This window comes from Oryzias melastigma, linkage group LG14 (genome assembly GCF_002922805.2).
Source record: "Oryzias melastigma strain HK-1 linkage group LG14, ASM292280v2, whole genome shotgun sequence".
NCBI lineage: Eukaryota > Metazoa > Chordata > Actinopteri > Beloniformes > Adrianichthyidae > Oryzias > Oryzias melastigma.
This window is the reverse complement of record NC_050525.1, coordinates 17,600,165-17,624,486: the sequence shown is the minus strand read 5'-3', so window position 1 is coordinate 17,624,486 and position 24,322 is coordinate 17,600,165. Positions and strand designations below refer to the sequence as shown.

Here is a 24,322-nt window from a genome sequence, read left to right as displayed (position 1 = left end):
TTTTTTTTTTTTTTTTTTTTTCTGGGATTCCTTATCATCCCCTCACTTCCTTTTTAATTTAACATATGCAGAGACAGAAGCCTGAGACTTATGTAGGAATCCTTTTGGTTTGTTCAGACTCTCTGACTGCTCTGTCAATACTCTGAACAGATAAATGACTAAACGAGTCTGACTTCCAGAGGTGGAAAGGAGAATAAATCCTGTATTTATCCTTGGATGGGAGGAAGCACAAACTGGAGGAGGGCTTACACAACCAAGCTCTTGGATATCAACGTAATTATCAAAGTTACACAACGTATTATGAAGTGGTTCAAAATTAACAATTAAACTTAAGAAAAATATCACTTTTTTCGCTTTTAGATTAAGCTAACTTAACGTCATTTGCAAATAAATGTTAAAGCTACTGACAGAAAAGTGATTATCAATCCCGACTATTTCTACTTATCAAAAATCTATTTTTGCTATTTGTACCCATTTTTATATCGTATTTTTACTAAAAAAATTAATACAAACTTGTGGTGACAAGTGAGTCACAATATGATGTAATTATTTAGCAAAATTGAAGCAACATTCCAGCTTTAGTACATATAAAAATAAAACTTTACATAAAGTGTTTCTTTTTATATATATATAATTGAATAAGAGTAAAAAAAATGCAAATCAGATCAAGTTTTTATGTCAGAGGAGGACATATTTCTGTGAAGTAAAAAATCTTCACTTGAAAGTGGAAATGTCACTGCGATCCGTGGTAGATCAGTCAATGAGAGTGGCACAGCTTTATGTGTGGAACGACAACACGGCATAATGCTCCTGAGAGGAAAGCAGTTTTCAAACAGAGGCAAAGGCTTTTATGACTGAATGTAGAACAGGGGCAGCTAGCACAAGCGACTTAAATTACATTCTTCTACGTAGTGGGACTGGGGTGTCTTTATTTGGCTGTTGGTCATGGGCAACTTTACGGGATATGATCAGTGTCGTATTTGAGTGAGGAAGGTGGAAGGAGCAGAAAACGTTTTCAGGTTTGAGAGGTTTTAGTTCTGTGTGTGTAACTTTTAGCTCAGGATGACGTTGAGATGGACTAGCAAGGAAAAACGGGACAAAGTGGGACATGTGGATAGATACTGTAACACAATAAAAAAAATTTAATGAAACTTAATCTTTACAACCTTAGGATTCTACTTTGTATATCTAGTGTGTTTATTTACTGCCATTTGAATTGGTTACAAAGATGATAGAACAGTCATTCAGCGATTGGATATTTTTTAACAAACTTTACTCCAAAATTAGGTGTTAAAGACCCACTTTGATTAAAAAAAAATATTTTTGGTGTTTTTAACTTCTTGTTGTGGCATTTTTCTAGTGATGGAGGACGTTTAAAAGGAATATGAGGCTCAAATTGCATTTCTATTTTCAAATTGTTTCAACTGTTTAAAAAGCCAAATTCCCTACCATTTGTTATTGAATAGATTCATGTATGTTGTCCGTTTTTCCTTGTCTGAGCTGACATCTGGTTTAAAACTATACAGCTGGATAGCTCCTGTGTTACTCTAATTTTGATGCACAACTAATGTTAGGTTTGGGGTTTTTGAAGGGCTGTAAGCCATCGAGAGAGCAGATGGATGATGGGAAGTGGGAGTGGGGTTCTACACACCAAAAGTCCCACCTACAACTTAGAGGTGAATTTCTAATGAACTCCTGCCCCTCTGCAGAAACTATGTCCTGGAAAACAACAGTACTTTTTTTTAATTTTGGCAAAAAATGCCAATCATAAAAAAGACCACGAGGAACACTTTTACAATAGTTTAAAAGATAACAGGAGTTGTAATTTAATTTAAAAAAAAAAGTTTTCACTGAAAATTTAAAATACCACCAAAAAAAGAGAAACAGACTGGACAGAAACAAAGTTCCTTCTGTCTCAAGAAAACATGGATATTCCACAGTGGCCTCTGAACAGAAGCACATAACGTTTGAAAAGAGATGCTCCAAAAAAATAAAAAACAGTGAAGCACTGTGGTGTCACCTAAACATCCATGATTGACAAAAATCAAACAAAAATTTAGACCTTCCAGCTTTTAAATTAACTGTCCACTACTTTAGACGACTTTACTTTAAAGGCAAATACATAAAGCAATCATTTGACGGCTAAAAATTGGGACAAAAAAAAAAAAAAAAAAANNNAATCCCACTTCAAAGTACCAGGACTATCTCTTTAGGCTCTGTAGCTCGCGACGCAAAGCAATAAAATATGCACAAGAATCCTTTATTAGAAAGACAACAAAACTTGCAGCCATTTCTGTCCCAGTGGTGATAACCAACAACTATAAAACAGTACAACTATGCTAAATGGCACATATTTCAAGTCTAATGGAACAAAGATTGCTTAAGATCGTTTTTAGGAGGAATTTATGAAACAATCACAATTTATTTGCTTTTCATGTGCATATAATCGAATACAAAAAACTCAAAATAGCTTAAAAATGTCTTATGTGAAATTCCACAAACTTCATAGACCATTATTAGATTGTTTGTATTTATTAGAAACGAAGTTCAAACTCCACAATATCCTGTTCATCCATACTGGCTGATGCACAGCCTTGGTAAAACTCTTGGGTTTTTGTGTATTTCAAGGCAGCTCCTATCACTTAACGTACCAACAGATATGGATGAGGGGGAATCTGCTCACCTTGCCTTGCTCCAGCAGAGAGAAAAATTTGTCCACTTCGTCGTTGAAGGCAGTAATCTTGATTTCCCCCTGTTGACCAGCATATTTCATTGTATGGATAAAGCAAAAGCAGTCATGTGCGACACAGTATGCTGACATGAAGCAAAAAAAAAAAAAAAAAAAGATTTCTTTACTCACACTCTCATCCACAACTTCAAAGGAGAAGAGCTTGCCCTCTCCTCTGGAGTTACTCCACTTACGGACATTGGATTTATTAGTAACTCTTGCTCTGATGGTCCACCTTGAAATGCGTTGAAATGAGAGTTTGAGAGAAAAAACATAAATTACTTGATTAATGATTAATTAATGAAAATATCAAAGCGTCTTGGGTGTCTTAGAGGCGAATTTCTGATCAACCACTGTAGCTCTGCAGAAATTATGTCCAAGAAAACAACAGAAGTGGGTTTTTTTATTATTATTTTAGCTAAAAACAGCATAATCATGATAAAAGACCACTAGGAATGCTAATCTCTGATGTAAAGTTCCTTGAAAGTAAAAAAAAAAAAAAGTATCAAACTTATTTTTTCAAGAGTCAATCATGTGTTTGTTATCACCGTTTAAATCTATTTTTATTTCCTGTTTAACAACAACTAAAAATGCAGCAGTGAGCTTATTTAAATGCAGGCCAGGATATTTATGTTATAGCTTTTTGTGCAATTAAATCCTCTATCATAAGAACAGACGCTGGCCTAGAATGAACCCTATTTCCTGCTCAAAATGGATACGATTCCTCCACCAAAGTCTATTACGCCAGGGCTTATGGTGGCCAGAAGCCAATTATAGCATGTGGTCAATGTTGTCACCTTACAACCAAAATAACCCAGTAAATGTTGCTTTTCTGTTTTCCACATTGATACAGTGGTTCTCAGCTGCATTACTCCTTTATTGGATTTTCCACAGAAGACACGCCAGCTGAAGTCATATATTTCGTGCATTATGGGTATTCCCTAAAATTAAAGTTGGAGCAGTCATCCATCACAACACCTATAGAGGCCAAGTTCATTTTTGCTACTTGCAGTGTCAATTATAACGTTGTTGTCAGAGCCTAAAATGAAGAATGAAGAGTACATTTTCCTTTAAACTACCTGTGTATGTTACCAATTTTTAGTTCAGGGAAACAAACTTTTTTGAAGAAGAAAAAAAGAAAACAACAAGAGTTGGAAAGCATAAAAACTAGTTAGAAAAGCTTATAAGAGGGAAAGTATGAGCGTAAAAACTAAGAAGCCCCAATTCATGCTAGCCCAAATAACACAATCAAACCTGCGGCAGTCTTCCATAAAACCCAACAGCTCCTGCCTGGAAAGTGTCTATTTCTTCTGCAGTTTTGGTCATTTCATTTCCATGCAAACATATAGCTGTACATTCCAATTCAGAAAAATGCTTACATGAGCATGCACCAACACAAACATGCCTCAAGTGCCTGCAGCAGAAATGAGAGGTCATTTCTGTGGAGATTGACTAAACTGTATATGGTAAAAAGAAATGGAAATGAAATACTAAATGTATGCATTTAAAAAAAAAGAATCAGAAAAAGAGTGTTCTTAAAGTTTAACAAACACTAAAAAGAAGAGGAAAGACATACTTGCTCTGGTACGGATTGAGCGCTGAAATAGGAAAGACTTTAGCTGGAGAGCTAGTGGGGGAAGCCTTCATGGGGGAAACTTTCATTGGTGAATTTGTGCCTTTTGCTGGTGAAACCTTCATGGGTGAATCAGCCGGAGACCTCTCAGCAGCTTTACCTCTGGTTCCTAGTTTAGAAAAAGAGGCTGAAAGACAAAAAAATATTGACATTTTTACAAATGCAATTTATTAGGAGGAAAAAAATTAGCTATAACTAAAACAAAAATGTTGGAGTAAATAAATAAAAAATTTCCACCCATATATTTGAGAAAGCATATTTATTATTTTAAGATAATTGGAAAAAATGGACCAGACTGTTGCTATCCCAAATCCTGATTTAAAATGAGACATTTAATGTTAATTGTTGCACATGAACACATCACTTGTAAAAAGCAAAATCAATTCTTAAGCATGATTTTGTTCATGTGTTTGCATCTTTATACTTATTAACATTATTACATATTCTATGTTAATTTTCATTTTTCATGTCAGTTTATTTCACTCATTAAAACGGAAAAAATGTTCAATTTAAATATCATGACTGAAAAGGAGCAGAAAGAAGAATAAACTTAGTGTTTGGCTCCTGTTCACAATTAAAAATTCCTGATCATTTATAAAACCTGCAACAACTATTTAATCAAATATTACATTATTTAAAAATAAACTACTACTCTACTTTAGTCCTATATGTCTTCTCCATGCAAGATTTTAAATACAATCGTAGGTTTTGATCTCACTGAAAAAGACGGTTCCATTTGATTTGAATTGAACATGTTTTCCATTCAAATAAATTTAGAATGCAACTTATTTAACTAAATGTGAAGTTACAGTGCTACAATAAAAATCTGAAGAAAACAGTGCATTACCTTAGTTCAAATAGAATAAAACACAAAATCTGATAGGAAATGACAAAGTTTATGTACTTCACAAAACAATCTTTTGAACAAAAGAACCACAGACTTTAATAGAGGCATTTTACCTCCCACAATAAAGAAGCCTCCCTCCCATTTGCATGACTCAAGCAAAAATAATTAGCTGTTGTCAACATACTTCTTATGTAATGCTTTGTTTTGGCAAGAGTGATCTACCATATTGAGCAACAGCATTTGGTTAGATGAAGTATCAGGGATAAAGCTATTTCATTCCACAGAGACTGCTCCCCCCATGATTAAAGCTCCTGTTCCGTCCAGTCCTAAACTCCGAGATGCCCTCTCTTGTGTGAGTGTGTGTGTGTTTTGGCTACATTGTTTTGGGGAAAAATCGCAGACTGAACAGCTATTTTGAGGTGATAGGTAATTAACTTCAATATTCATGTGTGTGCTGCCAGGATGAGGCGCATGAAAGCAAGCTTAGAGCAAAAGAACTGAATTTGGATGGGTGGTGGAATGGGGAATAATGCGAGTGGAGGTAAAATTATGAAAGCAAGACTGAGGAGTAAAGCTTGCCTGATTAAATTAATATTTTTTGGTGATTATAAATGAGGGTTGCTTTATTAAAATCCAGATTTTGTGCCAAAAGCTGTCACGATGAGGACGAAATATAATATCAAACAAGGTTGTGTGTTTGTGAGTGTGGAGATGAACCTTGATTTTTCTCCCATGTACAGTCACGTTTTGACATCTTGGCCCAGGAGATAAAGGCTTCAATCACACCCACCACACGAACCATTAACAACTAGAGTGCCACTACATCGGAGCCAGACCTTCACTAAGTAACAGGACATTAGCTGACCATTCTGATAAGAGTTGGAGCATTGACATTTGCATCAGCCTACATAAAATCTAGTTATTTTACCTTTTTGACACACCTCTGAAGTAGTTAGCACATACCGTATTTTCCGGACTATAAGTCGCGGTTTTTTTCATAGATTGAATGTCCCTGCGACTTATACTCCAGTGCGACTTATATACGAATTTTTAATGATGAGATATGGACTGTAAGTCTAGAGTGCCCTCTTATGGTGATCTATGCAATTACTTTATTTACTTTAGTTATTCAGACGTGACACAGAGGACGAAGAATTTAAGGGATTTAGTGATATGGAGTGAGATTCCGTGCAATTAATTACAGTAAAGATACAAAGTTGATGAGTTCTTGAGGCTATAGTTAAATAAAACTGTTATGTTATATAAATGCTACACCTTTTCGTTTTTTTCATGATTCTAATATGTGAATATGTGTTGACACATATTCAGCCTGTTTTCTATTCACTTATGAATGTTATAACTTACCTTCCAGGATGATGTAATATTGTTTTTTTCAACCAGTTTGTAAAATAAATTACTTGAAAAAAATGCGACTTATACTCCGGTGCGACTTATGTATGGTTTTTTCTTCTTCATTATGCATTTTTTGGCCCCTGCGACTTATACTCCGGTGCGACTTATAGTCCGAAAAATACGGTAAATAACCTGAATTCTCCATCAGCAGTAAGAACTTCAGCTATGAGGATGAGCAGTAAAGTTTCTAGATGAACCTTTAAAGTCCTTTTGCTTTGAAACCAGCCATAGTATGACCACAATGACTGCGACTCTTCATGAATTTATTTTGAATTGTTAAATTGTGGAATAATCACAGACTTTATAGTCAAAAACGGTTTTTATTAGGAGATCAAAATTAAAAGCCTTTTAGGCTCCAATTTAGTTTTAGAACTGATGTTTGCATGAAAGTTTGGGAGTTTAAACTCTCACTTCAACCATTCTTTTTTTATTTATTATAAATTTTTTCACAGTGATATTTGAATTATGATTATGAAGCTTTTAGCCTAAATTAAAAAAAAATGTTTTTTGTTGTTTTTTAGGACATTTTTTATGCAATAGCTCATTAGACATACAATTCTATGTTGTGGGCAGGACTATTGACATATAGCAACCCACCCCCACTGAGCCTATATCCGAATACCCACCCCAATCCCTAACTACTGCAGGACTATACAGGGCTCTGGATTTTAAAAGCAATTTGGACACCATGCTCACATTTTTTTTTTTGTTTTGTTTTGTTTTTCCCCAACGGTAGGGCTGCCACGATTAGTCGACTAATCGATGACTAATTGAATAGTCAATTAGTCGTTACTTTATATTATATGGAGTCAGAGTGTTGTAAAGTGAAAAGTTATAATAGCATTCTGTTAGCTTTTTGAACTATTTTGACATTTATTAAGGATTATTATGCTATTTTGGAGTTTTGCTAGTATTTCAGCTACATGCTAGCTATTATGGCTAATTTAGGATTTGTTCTGTTTTTTAGGCTAATTTGGAGTTTAGCCAAAATTTCAGCAATATGTTAGCTATTTTGGGTAATTTGTTTTTTTGAGTTTTTTAGGCTAGTTTGGAGTTTAGCCAATATTTCAGCTGCATGCTAGCTGTTTTGGCAATTTTTTTTTTATTAGGCTAGTTTGAAGTTTAGCTAATATTTCAGCTGCATGCTAGCTGTTTTGGCTAATTTGGTTTTTTTTTAGGCTAGATTGGAGCTTAGCCAATATTTCAGCTGCATGCTAGCTATTTTGGCTATTTTTTTTTAGGCTAGTTTGGAGTTTAGCCAATATTTCAGCTGCATGCTAGCTATTTTGGCTATTTTTTTTTTTAGGCTAGTTTGGAGTTTAGCTAATATTTCAGCTGCATGCTAGCTATTTTGGCTTTTTTTTTTTTTTTAGGCTAGTTTGGAGTTTAGCTAATATTTCAGCTGCATGCTAGCTGTTTTGGCTAATTTAGGATTTTTTCAGTTTTAAAGCTAAGGATGTGTCCTTTACATCCAGTTTGCGCATTACCCGATTAGTCGACTAATCCCAAAAAATAATCGGTGATTAGTCAACTATTAAATTAATCGTTTGTGGCAGGACTACTCAACGGCGGATATGACGTCACCCATTTCACAAAGTGAAAATGTAATCAATATCAACATTTTACGGTGTTTATTTATGAATCCACTGTGTTCTGAAGATGAAAATGTGGATAGTTAAAAAAAAAAACTACCTTTAAAGCACTTTTTTTGTTTTTTGCTAAAATGTTTCAAATGCAATGCATTGTGGTCTAAATTTGATAATGTAGTGAGCATCAATGCACACTGGTTTTTTGCAAAAACTTCTGGGAAATTTCTAGGACACTTGATTTTGGAGTTGTATATTCAGACAGCACTACAAAATGGCAAACATGCTATATAGTGCACTCTATAATGAGTAGGGAAGGAATTCAGACAACCTGTAGAGTTTAGGAGGGCTAAAAAATAAAAAATAAAAAAACACAGAAAAACCTACACGATACACCTATATCTCAGATCCTTTAGTCTTTCTTTAACCCTTCCGCTCTCTTTGGGGTCCAGTTGACTCCAACCACATATTGATATGTGATTCCTTCCATGACAAAGGTGGACAGGATTTTATGTCTGTCATGGACATTATAGTGAAACTCAAAAATCAAACATAAAAAAAAGTTCAGCGCACTGTCTTGGGGGGTCCAGATGACCCAACTTTCAATGTAAACAAACTAAGGAGAGCGGAAGGGTTAAACCGTGTTGCATAAGTATTTGCTACACCTGTTGCTGCATGAACATTTTTGCTCACCAATCAATCTACAACTTGGCTTATTTTTTTCACCCGCAGTATCTAGCCACAAGGACAGTTGTAAGGAATAATACTCGGACAAGGCTGTACAAAAAAAATGTCAGCGTCATAATAAGAGTATACACACAAACTGTGTGGGTGGACAAAGCAGATCTTCACAGGGGGTCATTTAAAAATAATGAGCATTTTATTTTCAGCCCACACCCAAATTTGCAAGTCAAGATCTCTATTTGGATTTAAAATGTCGAGTTCACAGCCGTTTGAAAAGGGGGTCATTTCGAGAGATAACTCCTGATAAATATTTAACTGAAACAAAGATCTGCCTCTGAATATTGCCGGGTGACCTCCAACTTCACACTTACCGCTCGACTTCTTAGAGGAGTTTCAGAATATTAATAAAACCACTTGTGAATTAATGGGGTAGAGAGTCACTTGCGATTCAGAAACTATTAATCGTGGTGTAATACACAAAGCCTTTAAAATGATTTATTTAGCAGGCGAGATGCAGCGGATACCCTCCAAAGATGTCAGAGGTCAAAGGTTGTAACAGAGCAGGAGCTCTTATACTGATGGAGGTTTTCTGTCTATAAGTAATTACAAACATGACTGTTTGTCCTTGCACCTATGAATCCATTCTCAAAAATGGGCTTGATTGTTAAATGAGTTAAAGAAAATGGAAACAAAAAAAATAAGAAGAGCCCTTGGTTATTTTTCAGGGCTGAAACAGGAAAAAAATCTGAACAAATACAATGAAATTACATATTTTTTTATGTTTTTCAGAAAATGTCACAAAACATTTTTTCTAACAACAACATGTAGTGTTTAATAATTGCAAATCTTGGATGGCCACATTCGTTGAGAATGTGACAGTATTTCTGAGAGGAGCTCAAGAGTCAGAAGGCGTCCGATAGCTCAGTGCAAACCCTGCAGTCGATTTACAGGCGACAACTGCCGACCTGAATTTGATTGAAGAAGACATGAGTGACCTGTAGAGGTCATTGAGTAGTTAGGAGTTCATTTGTCCTTAGCTGATCAAGTATAGAACACACTGGGAACAGTGTTTAGTCGTTCCAATATTCACAATGGGTAGAACTTCAAGAAAGGCTACGCGTTCATCAGGCTGAGAGACGCCATGATGACTAAGTGTTTGATGGAATAGCCTAATTATTTTTTGAAATTTCACAGGACAATGGAGGTACTACAAGACTGATCATTTCCACATAAACTGATGAGCATAGACATTCTGATTTGTCTCCTTCACTAAATCTTAACCCTTTAAAGTCCCACTCATGTCATATTTTGATCTATTGTAAAAGTGGTCTTTTAATTAGGAGTATAACACTTTTTGCCCACATTAAAAACCCTGCGTTGTTTTCAATGATATGGTTTCAGCAGAGCAGCAGTAGTTCATCAGAAATTTGCCTCTAAGTTGAATAAGCCTTGCCTCATTTCCCATCATCCCTGAAATAATTTACTGTTAATAGCTGAAGGGAATGGCTGAAAATGCTAAAAGTATTTGCATAATGCTAAAGTTGCTAAAATACTTAATACTTAATGTGTACAAAGGAGTTGAAGGATTTCTTGAAAAATGCAAAAAATGCAAAAAATGTAAAATTGGATAAAAGGTATGAACTTGGAATTTGCTCAAAACCTCAGTAGATTTTATAATAGCCAAAAAAATGCGTATACGTTGCTAAAATAATAGCTTAACTCAGAATTAGCCCCAGAAAACCTCAATAGATGCCAAATTAGCAAAAAAAGCTAACATGATGCTATAATACTGTCAAAAATGCACAAAGTTTTAAAGGATTTGAAAAAATGACCATTCATTTGCGTAAACCAAAAAAAAACAAGAGATAATGTCCGTAACATGTTGAACATTTTGATACCAAAAACTGTACAGAAGATGTACATGTACAGGATTACTACAGGTCACTATCATGCTTACAAAGCATTTACACAATTACTTTTCAGAAATGCAGTTTTAATGTTAAATATATATATATAAAGATATTTTTCCTTGGAGTGGGTCTTTAACTCTGTAGATTTAGCTCCAGAGTTGACATTCTTTCAACAATCATGATTATTCAAATGAATGAGATATATTGCTAGAGATCCTATGCTAGCAAGTTATTATCGTCCAAGATACGTTAAGAGTGACGCCATATTTGAATGAATGAATATTGGACATGTGAGTGAACGATGAGACATGGCTTAGCAGATACAGTAAAATGACTATAAAATACTTCATTTTGGTCTGATTTTAAAAAGAGAAAAACTATTTGATCATCACAAAAATAAACCCAGGTTGTAGTATTAATGTTTTAGATAACTTTTCAAAATTTTCTACATATAAATATGTTATTATATAGGAAACAAAATCCATACCTGATACACGGTTGTGATTTTATTCAAATCTACGATATGATCCATTTGCTACTATAAAAGATTTTCCATAAGTTCTCTTTCATTAGCTGACAGTAACATTTTACATTCTTGTTTTTCCAGTTTGTGCAACCATAGCACACCAGTAAACAGGCATCTCGACATTTGCGTATGCTACAAGCTAATGTAGCACCTCCTGGCATACATCTCATTGGTTCAAACGTTGATGCAACAAACTATATTTCAGTGGATTCTGAAGTAGACATAAAAACTCTTGCGTTGATATGCAACATATTTTTAGAAGTGAAGCAGATTCAGTCATGGAGAAAAGTGGCATTATACCGTTTTGTGCAACATTTTATATTTGTGAGATGTTGCATATTGGTGGAAAGCTGATATGAAAAGTGCTTTTTATTTAGGTTAAAACAGGTTAGTTGTTATTGATTGCGTAAAAGGTCAAAGATATACAATATGTCCAGGAGGATCTGCTATTTAGGTGTCAACTCCGGTATTAAAGGGTTAACTATCAGGTTTCTAGCTAATACTAGTAGTGACAATTTTAAACTTTCTTACTTACTTCTTACAGTCTAAAAAAGTCTCAGAAATTCTCAAATTTTAGACTTGTTTAATATATTTTTTTATTAGAATAAACTTTAAACTCGGCAATATATGATTTTTTTACATAAGTTGTGAGTTATTGCAATAACCAGGCCATACATTTTCTTACTACATAACAGCGGGGACCTGTAAAGGCACCAGAACAGGATCAGAACTTGAGGTGAGACAAATGCATCGTCATAAACAAAACTGCTCTTTTGAGTCCACACACACACCCACACACACACACACTAGATTGTCCAATAAAGACCGGAGCCAGCAAACGTCAGTTACCTTTCCCCATCTCGCTTTCTCTCTGGATCTGAGGGTTTATATAGGGGCACATCAAAAAGACCTGATTGCAGCAAACTTTAGAGGAGGATTTTCAGGGATTTCTTTAAATCCTACTGGGAGGAGCTGTGGTACAAATGAGAGAGATGTAAGTGAAAGAGGCAATGAGCCAAATTAGCAAAGAGGGACTCGTGAACAATGACTCCTCGCAGAAGCTTAAACTAAAACCTTGCGGTAAAACGAAAGTCTCCCTAGCCACGGCACCGGGGAACACATGGTTTGTGGCATTTACTTATCTTGTTAATGACTTTTTAAAAAAAAATGCAATTTGAAGCACATTCAGTGGTATAAAGTGCTGAATCTTAATTCGTAAAGCTTGTTTTGAGCTCTAAAAGAACACTGCAGGAGCGTTTTATCAGGAGAACAACTAAACCGAGAGGCAGTTGGGATCTCTTGGGTAACATGGATCAGAGGATGTAACGAGTGAAATCTGATGAACTGCTTAACACACAGCCGAGTCAAATTAGTCGACTCTCTTCCTCACCCCTCCATCTGCACATGGCTACAGGGGGAATCGGTTCTCAGCACAATATTCATAAACCCATGAACTGGAGGAGCCATCAGCCCACACACTCGCTCAGCCACAACACATGCAGACACACACCTACACACGGACAAACACAGTATACCGAGCACTCATTATCCACTCACACGCCAGCATCTTCCACTGCCGGGTATGTCTCTGCCTTACAATAAAATCAATGTCAACGTTATGAGCATCTGGTCTTAGGAAATAATTGAAACAAAGCTTTGTAAGTGGGAGAGGTTCCAACGGTACCAGCGGTAGTAGTATGAACCTGTGGTGGACACTCATTCTGACATCCACCACTTAAAAAAATGAATCCGGTTTGTGGCACTTTTATTATTGTTTCCAAAACTCTAAAAAGAGTCATCTAGGACGACAAACATCAGATCTTTATTTACCGTATTGTGCATGTTTAGGAGTCTGCTTTACTATCTTTATTAAGTTTGAGAATTAAAGTTTGATGGAAGAAAAAGCTAAAATTCCCCTTTTTTCTCCTTAATCCTGTTGTAAAAGTGGTTCATTAAAAATACATTCAAAGGTCGTTCCTGAATCACATCAGCAGAAAAATGACATTTTGATAGAAAATCATGACTGCATGTGTTTGCAACGCATTTAAAAGAATAAATAGCTCCATCTATTGGTCAAAATAAGAAACCACAAAATAATAACCAACATTCCTGAAAGAAGCTTTAATCCATTTGATTAAAGCAAAACGGAGAAGCTTTAAAGGACAAATGTATTGTTTTTAAACTTAATAAATTACGATAATAACTTTTTTATAATTTTCATAGTTAATCCTTATTCATTATCAGTTTAAGCGTCATATTTTTTTTATTTCATAATCACAACTGGCTTCTTTATACATGCTTCTTTACATGTGGTATTTAACACAATGTCTGTCTACAATATATAAATATATTTTATTCATTTAGTCCAGTAAAGAAATCATCCTCACATCTTTTTATATAATTAATAAGATTTTTTTAAAGAATTGTTTATTGGTAATCTACAGGCCAAATAAAGGGAATTTAACTTTTATGACGAATAATTACTTAGCTTAGAGCAGGGGTGTCAAACTCAATCACACAGGGGGCCAAAATCCAAAACGCACCTTAGGTCATCAACCAACATTTATTGAACACTCTAAAACTACATTTTTTGGATGGACGTATGGCCCACAATTAAGCCCATTTTGCCCATTAAACAATGTGTTTTATGAAAAAAAAGTCCAAAAGACCACTTTAACCTCTTGATGCCTGAATTTATTTACAGGTAAGTGAAAAAATATATATATTATGTTTTTGCTGTCAAGTAGAGAATAAATTACATTAATTTTGGAGATGAAGTGGTCTGATGGATCATCAATGGGTTTATGATAGTATTCCCAGAAACCAAAACAATATAAATATTTTGATTAGACACTCACTGCTTCTGTATGAGGGTCCGGGTGCTGCGGCAGATGGAGAAGAAGCTGGTTCAGAAGTAGAAGGCACCTTTGCTGGAGAGGACATTTTGCCTGCAAACAGACCAAACATTATAGGAGACCTGTCGAGGGTTCAGCTTCACTCTTTGCTTATGAGCACTTGAATGCAACAAGCTTTACCATCTTTATTGTAAGGGACGGGATTCCCGATCTTCCCTCCAGTTTCCTCTGCTGACTGCACCACGTCCATATCCATCACAGTCACCGCAGTCCTAGAGCATACGAGAGAAAAGAACCACCGTGAAGGGCTAAATAAGCAGTGTGACTGCAGAGATTTGATTTATATAACTTGTTTTAGAACAGTTCAACGATTAAGTTGTAATGTTTACACAAAGGAAATATTGAACGTTATAAAATAAAATTAGAATACAATGATGAAGAAAAAAGTCATCCTAAAACAAAAAATGAAAAATAATAGAAATATATCAAGACAAGGCAAAAATCCCACAACTTTAATAGTTTTAATGATTTACTTAAGTCACAAAAAAGAAGAGCCTAGTGAAAACTGTTATACCTGCCATCCGACAGCGTACTGGTTACCACCTTCTTCAGCATGCATATGCAGTTTTGCACCAGCAGATTCTGTTCTGGCAGATGATTCAACTGGGTGGTGAGCAGAAAGGCTGAACAAACACATGAACACATATTTGAAAGTAGTTTCTGACACTTTGAATCAGCTGAACATTTTCCTAAATCACTTTTATAAAGATGCTTTCACAGCAGGAATAGCTCCAAAAATTGAGTCCAAACAGGTGAGGAATGCAAATATATTTTAAACCTTCTTCTGGTTTGGTGTCTCTTCACAATAAACCCCCTGTGATAATCACAGTTTCAAATGCCCCTCTACAGGGGAACAGAACAAACCAGCCTTTGTGGAAGCACCCTTACAAAACAATCTGGGACTGTACTGAATGGGAACTTTTAAACCAAACAATTTGGTTAGTTGCATTTTGCATAACAGTTTTCTAAACAAAAGTTGCAAATTTTAACAAAAAATTACTTACAGGACAAGACATGCTGACCATCACTCATCATAAGCCGGTACCTGGGTAGACCTGTGTTACTAGTCATTTGACGGATGTTCTAGAAAAATAAACATTAAAATGTAAAGGGAACAAAACATTTAGAGGCTTTAACAGCTCAAAATCTTCAAAACTGGACAACTGAGAATATTATACAAAAAGTCCCACCAAGACAGAAAACATATAAACTAATAATATAATATACATACATAATACAGCATAGTAAATTATGTGAGCTATTACAGCCCCTGTTTTTCCAGCATGTCTTTACTGCTGCAGCATCTGTAAATTTCAAGAAGCTAACTTCCTTTTTTTTCAAATAATGTGCCATCTAAATTCTTGTCAAGGTTGTTCAATGAGCAAAAAGTCAGATTTTCAATTATAGCAAACATAAGTTAATGCTTGAAATGTTTAAGCTTCATTACTATCAAAAAGTATCATCAATCGTCAAAGAGGAAACTCTTAGGAAAGATTTTATTATTTGAAAATGTCACAACTAATTAAATTTCAGGAAACATTGAAAAAAATGTCATAATGAAGCATTTTGTCACGCTGGAATGTTATTACATGTTATTCCGATGAACTTACCAGCAGTTGAAGCAGAGGATTGTTGATAGATATGCCTTTATAGAGGGCCTAAACAATGATCAAATGATAAAATCAAACCATACATCATGTAACTAGTGCAACATTGCCAAAATCGAAAGTCATGATTAAATATACACAACAGCTCTCAGTTAGTCCAGTAACTAAGCACGGGTTTATTTATAAGTGTATAAATTTAGCAACACATCTTGCTTAAATCATTAGTAATTTAAATCCATCCCCAAATACATTTGCATAAATTTAGGTAAAATAAACAGGACTTTCTTCTTCTTCTTCTTCTTCTTCTTCTTCTTCTCCTCAAGGAAACTAATTTCCATCATCACTGGATATAAACAATACTAAATCAAACACTAGTTTATAGAGTTTTTTAAACCAGGTTTAAATTAACCATCATACTAAAGAAAACAAGTCCACGACTTTTTAAATACATATTTGCAACTTTAAAGTGTAAACAGTACAAATGTTGCTAATGCTTCATGTTTTTGTTGCCATTTAAATCCCATTAGCTCCAAGTGCTAGTAGCTTCTAATGTAAATATAACGACGTAAGGATCCCGCGTCAGTGAAATAAAAGGTTAAGTACATAAGTGTACTTACTTCAATAGCCCCTTGCGTCAATGTTATCGTCATAGTTTTGTTGCAAAGTTGTTAAATTAAGTGAGCAAGATTTTCCTCAAGCTTAGCTCTGTAGACAGGATCAATGTTATCGCGAGAGCGACAAATTAAAGTTCGAAATAAACAAAAGATTCAACGGATGTTGGAGAGGCACCCCTTCAAAATAAAACAAAACACGAACGAAATAAACATTTTTTTAGAAGACACTTGTATTTAACAGTGAATGAGTGATATTTTTTACTCGTTTCTACTTTATTATAAATTGGGAAAATTGGGCAAAAGCAAAACGCCTATGTTTGTCACCATCTACTAATTTGACGGAATCCTTTTGGTTTAGAATGAAATACCTCCCACTATCCCGTTGTGTATGTACATTTGCATACACAAAAATAAACTCAAAATGTATTTAATTAACAAATTATTTATCTTGTGTCATTTTAAAATTTTTGCAGGAAGTCAAGCTTTTGATTTCCGCTTCCTTCTCTGAGAACCGGAAATGGTTGCACGCTGCAATAAACAAACCTTAAATGTGTTCTTGGTGGTTCTTTAAATCAGTCTAGTGCATTCTGTAATGGATCTTCCATGCGTTCAATGGCAAAATCATGTCGCCCGGAAATGGAGTTCGCTTCATGCAGGGATGAGAGAAATATTTCCATCCTTGGTGGATGTTGATGATATTTTCAAATATGGTTTAAGCCAAACAACGTGAGTAATAAAACCTGTTTTGGAATAGCAATTGCAACAAACTTTTTTTCCCCTTTTGCTTCAGTGTAGTTTTGTTATAACCCAAATTCTCAACTTAAGCATTTGGACAAATAAAATACAAACTGGATTTTAACCCAACTCCACAGACATATTTTGTATTTCATTTTCTTTGTATTTTTCAGTCACAGTGACTTAGACTTCATGAAGTCAGTCTCTGATGGATACTTGATGAAGAAGGACCCTGAGCAAGCAGTTAAATACAGGGAGAAGGGTAACTCTCACTTCAAAGCTGCAGACTACAAGGTTGCAACTCTGCACTATTCACAGGTAATGAGTGAAATACACATTTATTTCTTCATTAAAGTCATAAAATGCAGTAATTAAAGTATAGTTTATGGAATAATTAAACTGTTTATTCAAGAGAAGTGTTTATTAAATATTGTATGGCAAGTTTATAAAAGTCTTTTCACAGCATAGAGCTTCTGAGATCTGTGGTTAACTTTTTTTGAGTAAAATAGTGTGAAAACGAATTGCATGCCTTTACTTTTGACACAATATGGACAATATATCAAATGTCTTTTTTCTCTAACACAACAGGGTATTTGTTTTGCTCCTAGTAGTTCAGAGCAGCTCTCTCTGTGCTACGCAAACCGATCAGCTGCTCTTTACCATCTGAATCACTACCAGGTGAGAGGGCACTGTCTCAACAATTTGTATAATTATTTTAATTGTCATTTTAACACAAGCGGCATTATAAATTGTGTCAGTAAAGAGCATTTCATTTTGTCTATAGTAATGTGTTACTTTCCTGATCTACACACAGTACTATGTCTTTCTGCAGATTGCCCCCCCAAAAAACATTAAAAACACACTCAGATAACAATTGTGTTTTTAACTTGTGGCATTTTTCTGATAATGGAGGACATATATTAAGAGAATTAAGCTCAAAATTTCATTTCTGACTATTTCTTTATTCAAATAGTGAATTAGGAGAAGATGAAAAAATGCTACTTGAAAAAGAGCTTATTTGTGATGTTGAAAATATGCTGGGCATGAATCAGCAGCAGGGAGAGGGAAGGGGGGCGGGGTTGCTCTATGATTCAATGGTCTCGCCCATAACTTAGAATGGAGTTTCTGATAAACTTGAAAAAAAATTTTTTTGACTAATCATAACTAAAAGACCGTTGTGAACGATTTTACAGTAGATTAAAATATATTTGGAGTGGGTTTTAACTTAGCAATGCCTGTTCTGATCCCTTAAATCAGCGATAAGACTACCAAAAACACAATTTTTTTTAAGTTACAGTAGTTGTGTATTTTTTCAGCTCATAATGCCAGATTTTTGTCAGTTATTTTATTTTATTTATTTTTCCTCAAGGACTGCCTTGCTGACATTGAAAGAGCCTTGAAGGCCGGCTATCCCTCTCATCTATCACACAAACTACAGGACCGTCGCACCATGTGCCTGAATCAACTCTGTAAAAAAACTACTGAAGATAATCCAAGTCTGTGCTCCAACGGAAAAGCCAGGGTGTCAGCTTCAAATGTTAGGATTTGTCCCAAAGTGACAATTGACTACAATTTGGAAAAAGGCCGACACCTGGTGGCTGTAGAGAGAATTGAACCTGGAGATGTGATTCTCACCGACAGGCCATACAGCTTTGTTCTTATACCTGAAATAGAGGAGACGAGGAAGAAAGATGCAAGGACAGAACTGTTTGGAACGCAGCACAGGCGCTGTCACCAGTGTTTGGCTGAAACTCTGTGTCCCGTTCCTTGTGAGGGGTGCAGTTACAGCCGATACTGTTCAGTTAGATGTCAGCGGGAAGCCTGGGAGGAGCATCACTGCTGGGAGTGTTCACTGGAAGCAGACCTAATGGCCATGGGCATCATAGCACATTTAGCACTCAGAATCACACTAAAGGCAGGTTTGAAAACCATTCAAGAAGCAAGACAACCTGTCACCAACAGACATGAGGAGGCTAACGGTCTGATCAATCCCAATCCATGCTCAGATGAGGTGGATCCTTTTGCATCACACTATGGTGACTCCTACATGAGTGTGTTTCACCTATTGCACCATATAAGTCATCAAAGCACCGCTGTGCGATTCCTCTATGCAATAACTGCAGCAGCTCTCTGCATGAAGCTCAGCGAGGCAGGGTTGTTTCTTGTTTCAAGGAACATTAACAAACACTCATCAGCAAACAGCCCGTTGCCATGCGGACCAAAGGAGGAAGAAGGTGATGCAGAGCAGAGCTCGGAGCAATGGCTGCTGGGAAGTACAATTCTGAGGCACATGCTGCAGCTGAGGTGCAATGCTCAGGCCATCACTGTTCTGCAAGATAAAGGTGACTTTTATAAAGAAAATACTTGTTTTTATACTACAGTGGGAATAAATTTTGGCATCGGCTTTTCCTTTAGTCTAGTTTTTTTCCCTAATCCAATCGTAAAACAGGAAGCCACTAAATCTTTGCTAGTTTTAATTAAATGCTTGCATTTATCAATCCTCAAATGATGACTTTTATGCAACCTTGATGTTTCTCTGCTTTATTTTACGCTAACAGGATAAACAGTTATTGAACACTCTAAAAGTAATTTTTTACAACTTCAAAACTTAGCATAAGTATTAACTAGATATATAGCGTTACCTGCAATAATGCTTGTGTGAATGCTGTAAGCTGAATTTGGCCGCTGAAGATGTTAGTGCTGATAGCTGAAGATGCTGAAGTTGATAGCTAATATCGGAAGCTGAAAACCCTGAAGCTGATAGCTGAAATCACTGAAGCTAATAGTTGAAAACGCTGAAGCTAATAGCCAGCTAAAATGTTAGATAATTGACAAATTAGCATAAAAAACCAAAACAAGAAAACTTAAGTTAGCCGAAACAGCTAGCATGTTGCGGAAAAAATAGCTAAACTTCAAAATAGCCAAAAAAGACTTTAAAAAAGTGTAAACTAGCCAATAAAAAGTTACCATGTAGCTAAAATATTAGCTAAACTTCATAACAGCCCAAAAAATGTAAAAGGTGTAAATAAGCTAAAACAGCTAGCATTTAGCTAAAATATTAGCTACACTCTAAAACAGCGTAAAAAAAAAAAAGCCTGAATTAGCCAAACAGCTAGCATGTAGCTGAAATATTAGCTAAACTTCAAAACAGCCCAAAAATGTAAAAGGTGTAAATTAGCTAAAACAGCTAGCATGTAGCTGAAATATTAGCTTAACTCCATAATGGCCTAAAAAATCTTAGTAAATCAGCAAAAAAGCTAGTAGAATGCCCATTTTTAAAACTTTAAAACAAAACTCTTTAGCATAATTATAAATAATAAACAGGCAGAAATATTATTCCACAATAAATCAACTTAAACCTTGAATACATTTCAATACTTTACTCTCCATAAAAATATATTTTGTCAAAGTTATCCAAGTTAAAAATGAGCACAAGATAACATCGGGCCATTAATAATAAAATGATCTAGAGGGCCGGATATAATTACCTGGCGGGCCGGATGTGGCCCCCGGGCCTTGACTTTGACATGTGTTTAATGCATTGTAGATGCTCAATAACTTTTAACATCTGCTCCTCTGAACAGAAGTGGAAAACTCCAGAGTGCAATCTCAGCAGGAAATCCGCATTGCCACAGCGATGTTCCCATCCCTCAGTCTTCTCAATCATTCCTGCAGTCCGAACACCACCCTGGTGTTCAGCACGGTTCCTGCTGATGAAGGTTGTGTGGAGGGACTTGCAGACATCAGTATATCTGAAGAAAGGCGGGAAATTCGGGGGGTCTCTGTGACGGTGAGAGCAGCCAGAGTTATCAGTCCGGGACAGGAAGTCCTACACTGCTATGGTAAGATATTAAAATGATGTTTTTAGTATTTGGAGAGATTTTTGTTTAGGATGAATCATACTAAAACAGGAAAAAAGAGCAAATTTTAATGTAAACTCTAATATAAACTCCACTCCAAGTCAAATGTTGAAAGTATGGTAAAAAAAAAAAAAACTGCAACATTAAAAGAATAGACAGCAGGTTTACAGTTTGCTACTATTTAAGAAAAAAAAATCATTAATTGAATATTCACGTACAGACATCTATGCATTTGTTTGGAAAACAACGTCAGATCAATTTAATGTTCTTGCACGACAAAGAGAAGAAATATAGTTTATTTACTTCTGTTATTTATTAAAAGTGAAGCAAAAAGGAAAAAAAAAGTTTAATCACCATTGTGTGCTTTAATACATGATCTAAGCTTAAATAGTGGCCACAGAATAGCATCTTAAACACTTCAGGGTTTGGAATCATTAATAAAAATTAACAGTTTAAAAAAATATATAGGTTTTTGACACGAGCAAAATTAAGATTTTGTTGCATTCCCCCACAATTTTTTAGTTGTGTTCATTTGAGATTGTATCTTTGATTTTTTTATTTTTTTTAATTGTTTTTAAGTCTTGTTTAGGATAAATTGTGGTTTATGGTTTGAATTTGTCATCTCTTTTCCATGTTTCTCTCAGGTCCTCACAGCAGTAGGATGGTAGCTAAAGACCGCCAGCGCCTCCTGCAGGAACAGTACTACTTCCTGTGTCAGTGTGAGGCTTGCAGCAATCCAGACAAAGATGAAGAAGCCAACCAGCCGGGTGTCAAAGGACGTCCATCGGAGGCTGGACTATTGTGCTTCAAATGCAAAGCAGTTGTTAAAGTGTGTTAACCTCTCAGTTTGGAGGATTTATTCAACTGAATGTTTTAGTTATTTAATGCCTTTTCATTTGATATTTCAGAAAAGCCATGAAGGCAGGTTCTTATGTTCAACCTGCAGTTATCAAACCACTTCAGCAGAAGTGAGCAACAAGCTGCAGGAGATCAGGATTGTTCTGGAAAAAGCTGTGCACCTCATGGAGAAAGAAAGACCAGGTGATTGTGGGGAAAAAAAGATGCAAATCCAAAAATATGATGGTATTTTTGATGCATTTTTTTTCTGCTCTCCTTAAGCCGAGGCTCTGCAGCTGCTGAAACAGACGGAGAGTCATTCTGGGCTGATGCTTGCACAGACGCATCCTTTACAGGGGGAGCTGGCTGATGCAACAGCCAGAGCTTATGCTACCATGGGTAAGAATAGTGACATGTCATGTGGTTGCCTCAGTTTACTATAATTGAGGCTGCTTGTTTCCATGAAAAATCTGCTTTCAGAGCACAATATTAATACATTGTAAACATATTCAATGCAGTTCTCTTTTAAGGAAGACTTTCAGGTAAGAACAGGTAAATTAGTTTATATTATACTAGTGTCAACAAGTTTAAAATCTTAAGATTTTATGGGAACCTAGTGATTTTTTTTTATAGAAGTAGAGACAGATGCGATAACATCATTTAAGACTTCAAGCTTAAGTCCCATCGGTTTTCACACTCATAGGTTTGCAGAATTTGTTTTAGCATTGAGCTGCAGTCACAGCTACACTTGGGAAAAACTTTGGTTGCTTCCTCCCTTTTTATGACTGAGCTGCAGACAAAATGTCAGCATCTCCGTTATCTTCAGATCGGCTTTTTTCCTCTGTTGCTGTAGGAGAATGGAAAAAGGCGGCGTCTCATCTGGAGCGCGGCGCCGCAGCCACTAGCTCTCAGTATGGAGAGGACAGCGTCGAACTGGGACAACAGCTCTTCAAATTAGTTCAGCTGCACTTTAATGGGTGAGAGAGCTACACTCAAGTCGTGATTTTGTGAAGTCCCACTGCGCCGTCAATCACAGCCAACTTCCATCATTTTCCTGTTTTCTTGGACATGTTTTCTTAAAAAGTGTTTCTTTTTCTCCTCCCAGCGGTGCCAGAAGCCAAGCCCTCGCCGTCATTCCCAAGGTCAGGCGGCTCTTCCTCCTTCACTGCGGTCCCCACTGTCCTGAATTACTGGAGCTGAAAGCCATGGAGGATTGTCTTCGAGGGTAGTCGTCTTTGCAGAAAACGCAATATGAATCTACATTCAATAAAGCTCATTAAAATAAAGCGTTGGGAAATGTTCTCTGTGCGTGAAGCAATTGTTGTATTTCTGGATGTGAACACTCGTGTGTGAATGTATCCGTCAATAACTTCAATTTCATGCTTCAGTGCCAAAGCTGACAACTGTGGGAAATGTAGCAGGTATTTCCAGGATGCATTTGGCTCTAAATGAATGGAAATAAATATGAACTTTTTTATGATTTGTTACATTTTTTATTTATTTGCCTTTATTAGAAAAAAAAGAGAGAACTTCTCTAAATATCTTCAACCGCTGCTTGGAAACACTGACCTTTAGATGGCAGCAGTTATCCACTGACTAATTCAATTTCATGCTTGAATGACTGGAAAGGAAGATGTAGCTTTGACTCTTGAACCTACAGTGCATGTCCTCTGAGACCTTCAGTTAAAAAAAAAAAAAACTTTTATAAAGTCAATTCTATTAAAGAATAATGCATAAATGAGTAAGGGTTCAGATCAGCATAAGCTCTGCAAGGAAGAAACATTCACGATGGGGAGAAAAAAATATTGCAACTTGAAAATCCGAGGCATTCACATCACCAGTTTGAGGGGGAGGCAGCCAGTTTGACAGATGTAGACCTGGTTAAGCTGGACAAGGTCAAGACAACTGACAGGCGGCTGGTGAGACCAGTGGAGGGGACGATTACACTAAGAGGTGACCTTGCAGAAAAGGTCATCTCAAGCAAAAATGGCAAAACCAATGAATCTGTTGTGTGCAGGAAAGAAAAACAGAAAATATCTCAGTTTTAAGTGCAATAAAAAAAGAAAAGAAGGGGCATTTCACTAAAACCTCTCAAGATAAGAAAAAAACATCTAAATATTTTAAAAATTATTGTAGAAATTAATTTCTGTCAAGGTAACACACAAAATTGATTTTAAATCAATTAAATTTTATTTCAGAAAATGCAAAGTCTCATTCTACTCTCAATTCTTTCAATGATAAAAGGACGTTTTTACCCAAAATTTCAACATGTACAGCCACGTTTGTTCTTTCCTTGATATAAATTAAGTAAAAAAAATAAAACTCATGATGCTCCCACCTCTATGCTTTACAGTAGGTGTTCCTGTGATACATTCTTCCCTCTCCAAACATGGCGAGTGGCGCTTATACCAAAGAATTTTTGGTTTT

The 24,322-nt window shown here is 35.8% G+C and overlaps 2 protein-coding genes across 2 annotated transcripts in view; one reads left to right on the top strand and one right to left on the bottom strand.

Annotated features, from left to right (window-relative positions):
- The window catches only part of LOC112141629 (replication protein A 70 kDa DNA-binding subunit), a 39,170-nt gene extending 22,548 nt beyond the window's left edge, over positions 1–16,622 (bottom strand). Inside the window, exons 1-9 of the mRNA XM_024264764.2 lie at positions 16,467–16,622; positions 15,853–15,900; positions 15,247–15,325; positions 14,757–14,865; positions 14,363–14,454; positions 14,186–14,275; positions 4,305–4,488; positions 2,861–2,963; positions 2,684–2,752 (exon numbers count right to left, since the gene is read on the bottom strand). Of these exons, the coding sequence (XP_024120532.1) occupies positions 2,684–2,752; positions 2,861–2,963; positions 4,305–4,488; positions 14,186–14,275; positions 14,363–14,454; positions 14,757–14,865; positions 15,247–15,325; positions 15,853–15,900; positions 16,467–16,499 (807 nt within the window). The 5' untranslated portion in view covers positions 16,500–16,622. The remainder of the gene's footprint in view (positions 1–2,683; positions 2,753–2,860; positions 2,964–4,304; positions 4,489–14,185; positions 14,276–14,362; positions 14,455–14,756; positions 14,866–15,246; positions 15,326–15,852; positions 15,901–16,466) is intronic.
- Positions 16,623–16,959: 337 nt separating this feature from the next.
- Positions 16,960–23,375, top strand: smyd4 (SET and MYND domain containing 4). The gene is made up of 10 exons (XM_024264758.2): positions 16,960–17,189; positions 17,372–17,516; positions 17,787–17,876; positions 18,568–19,540; positions 20,783–21,040; positions 21,703–21,887; positions 21,967–22,099; positions 22,178–22,294; positions 22,749–22,872; positions 23,001–23,375. The coding sequence occupies exons 1-10, from the start codon at positions 17,056–17,058 to the stop codon at positions 23,122–23,124; spliced, it is 2,283 nt and encodes a 760-aa protein (XP_024120526.1). The 5' UTR covers positions 16,960–17,055; the 3' UTR covers positions 23,125–23,375.
- The last annotated feature ends 947 nt before the right edge of the window (positions 23,376–24,322 follow it).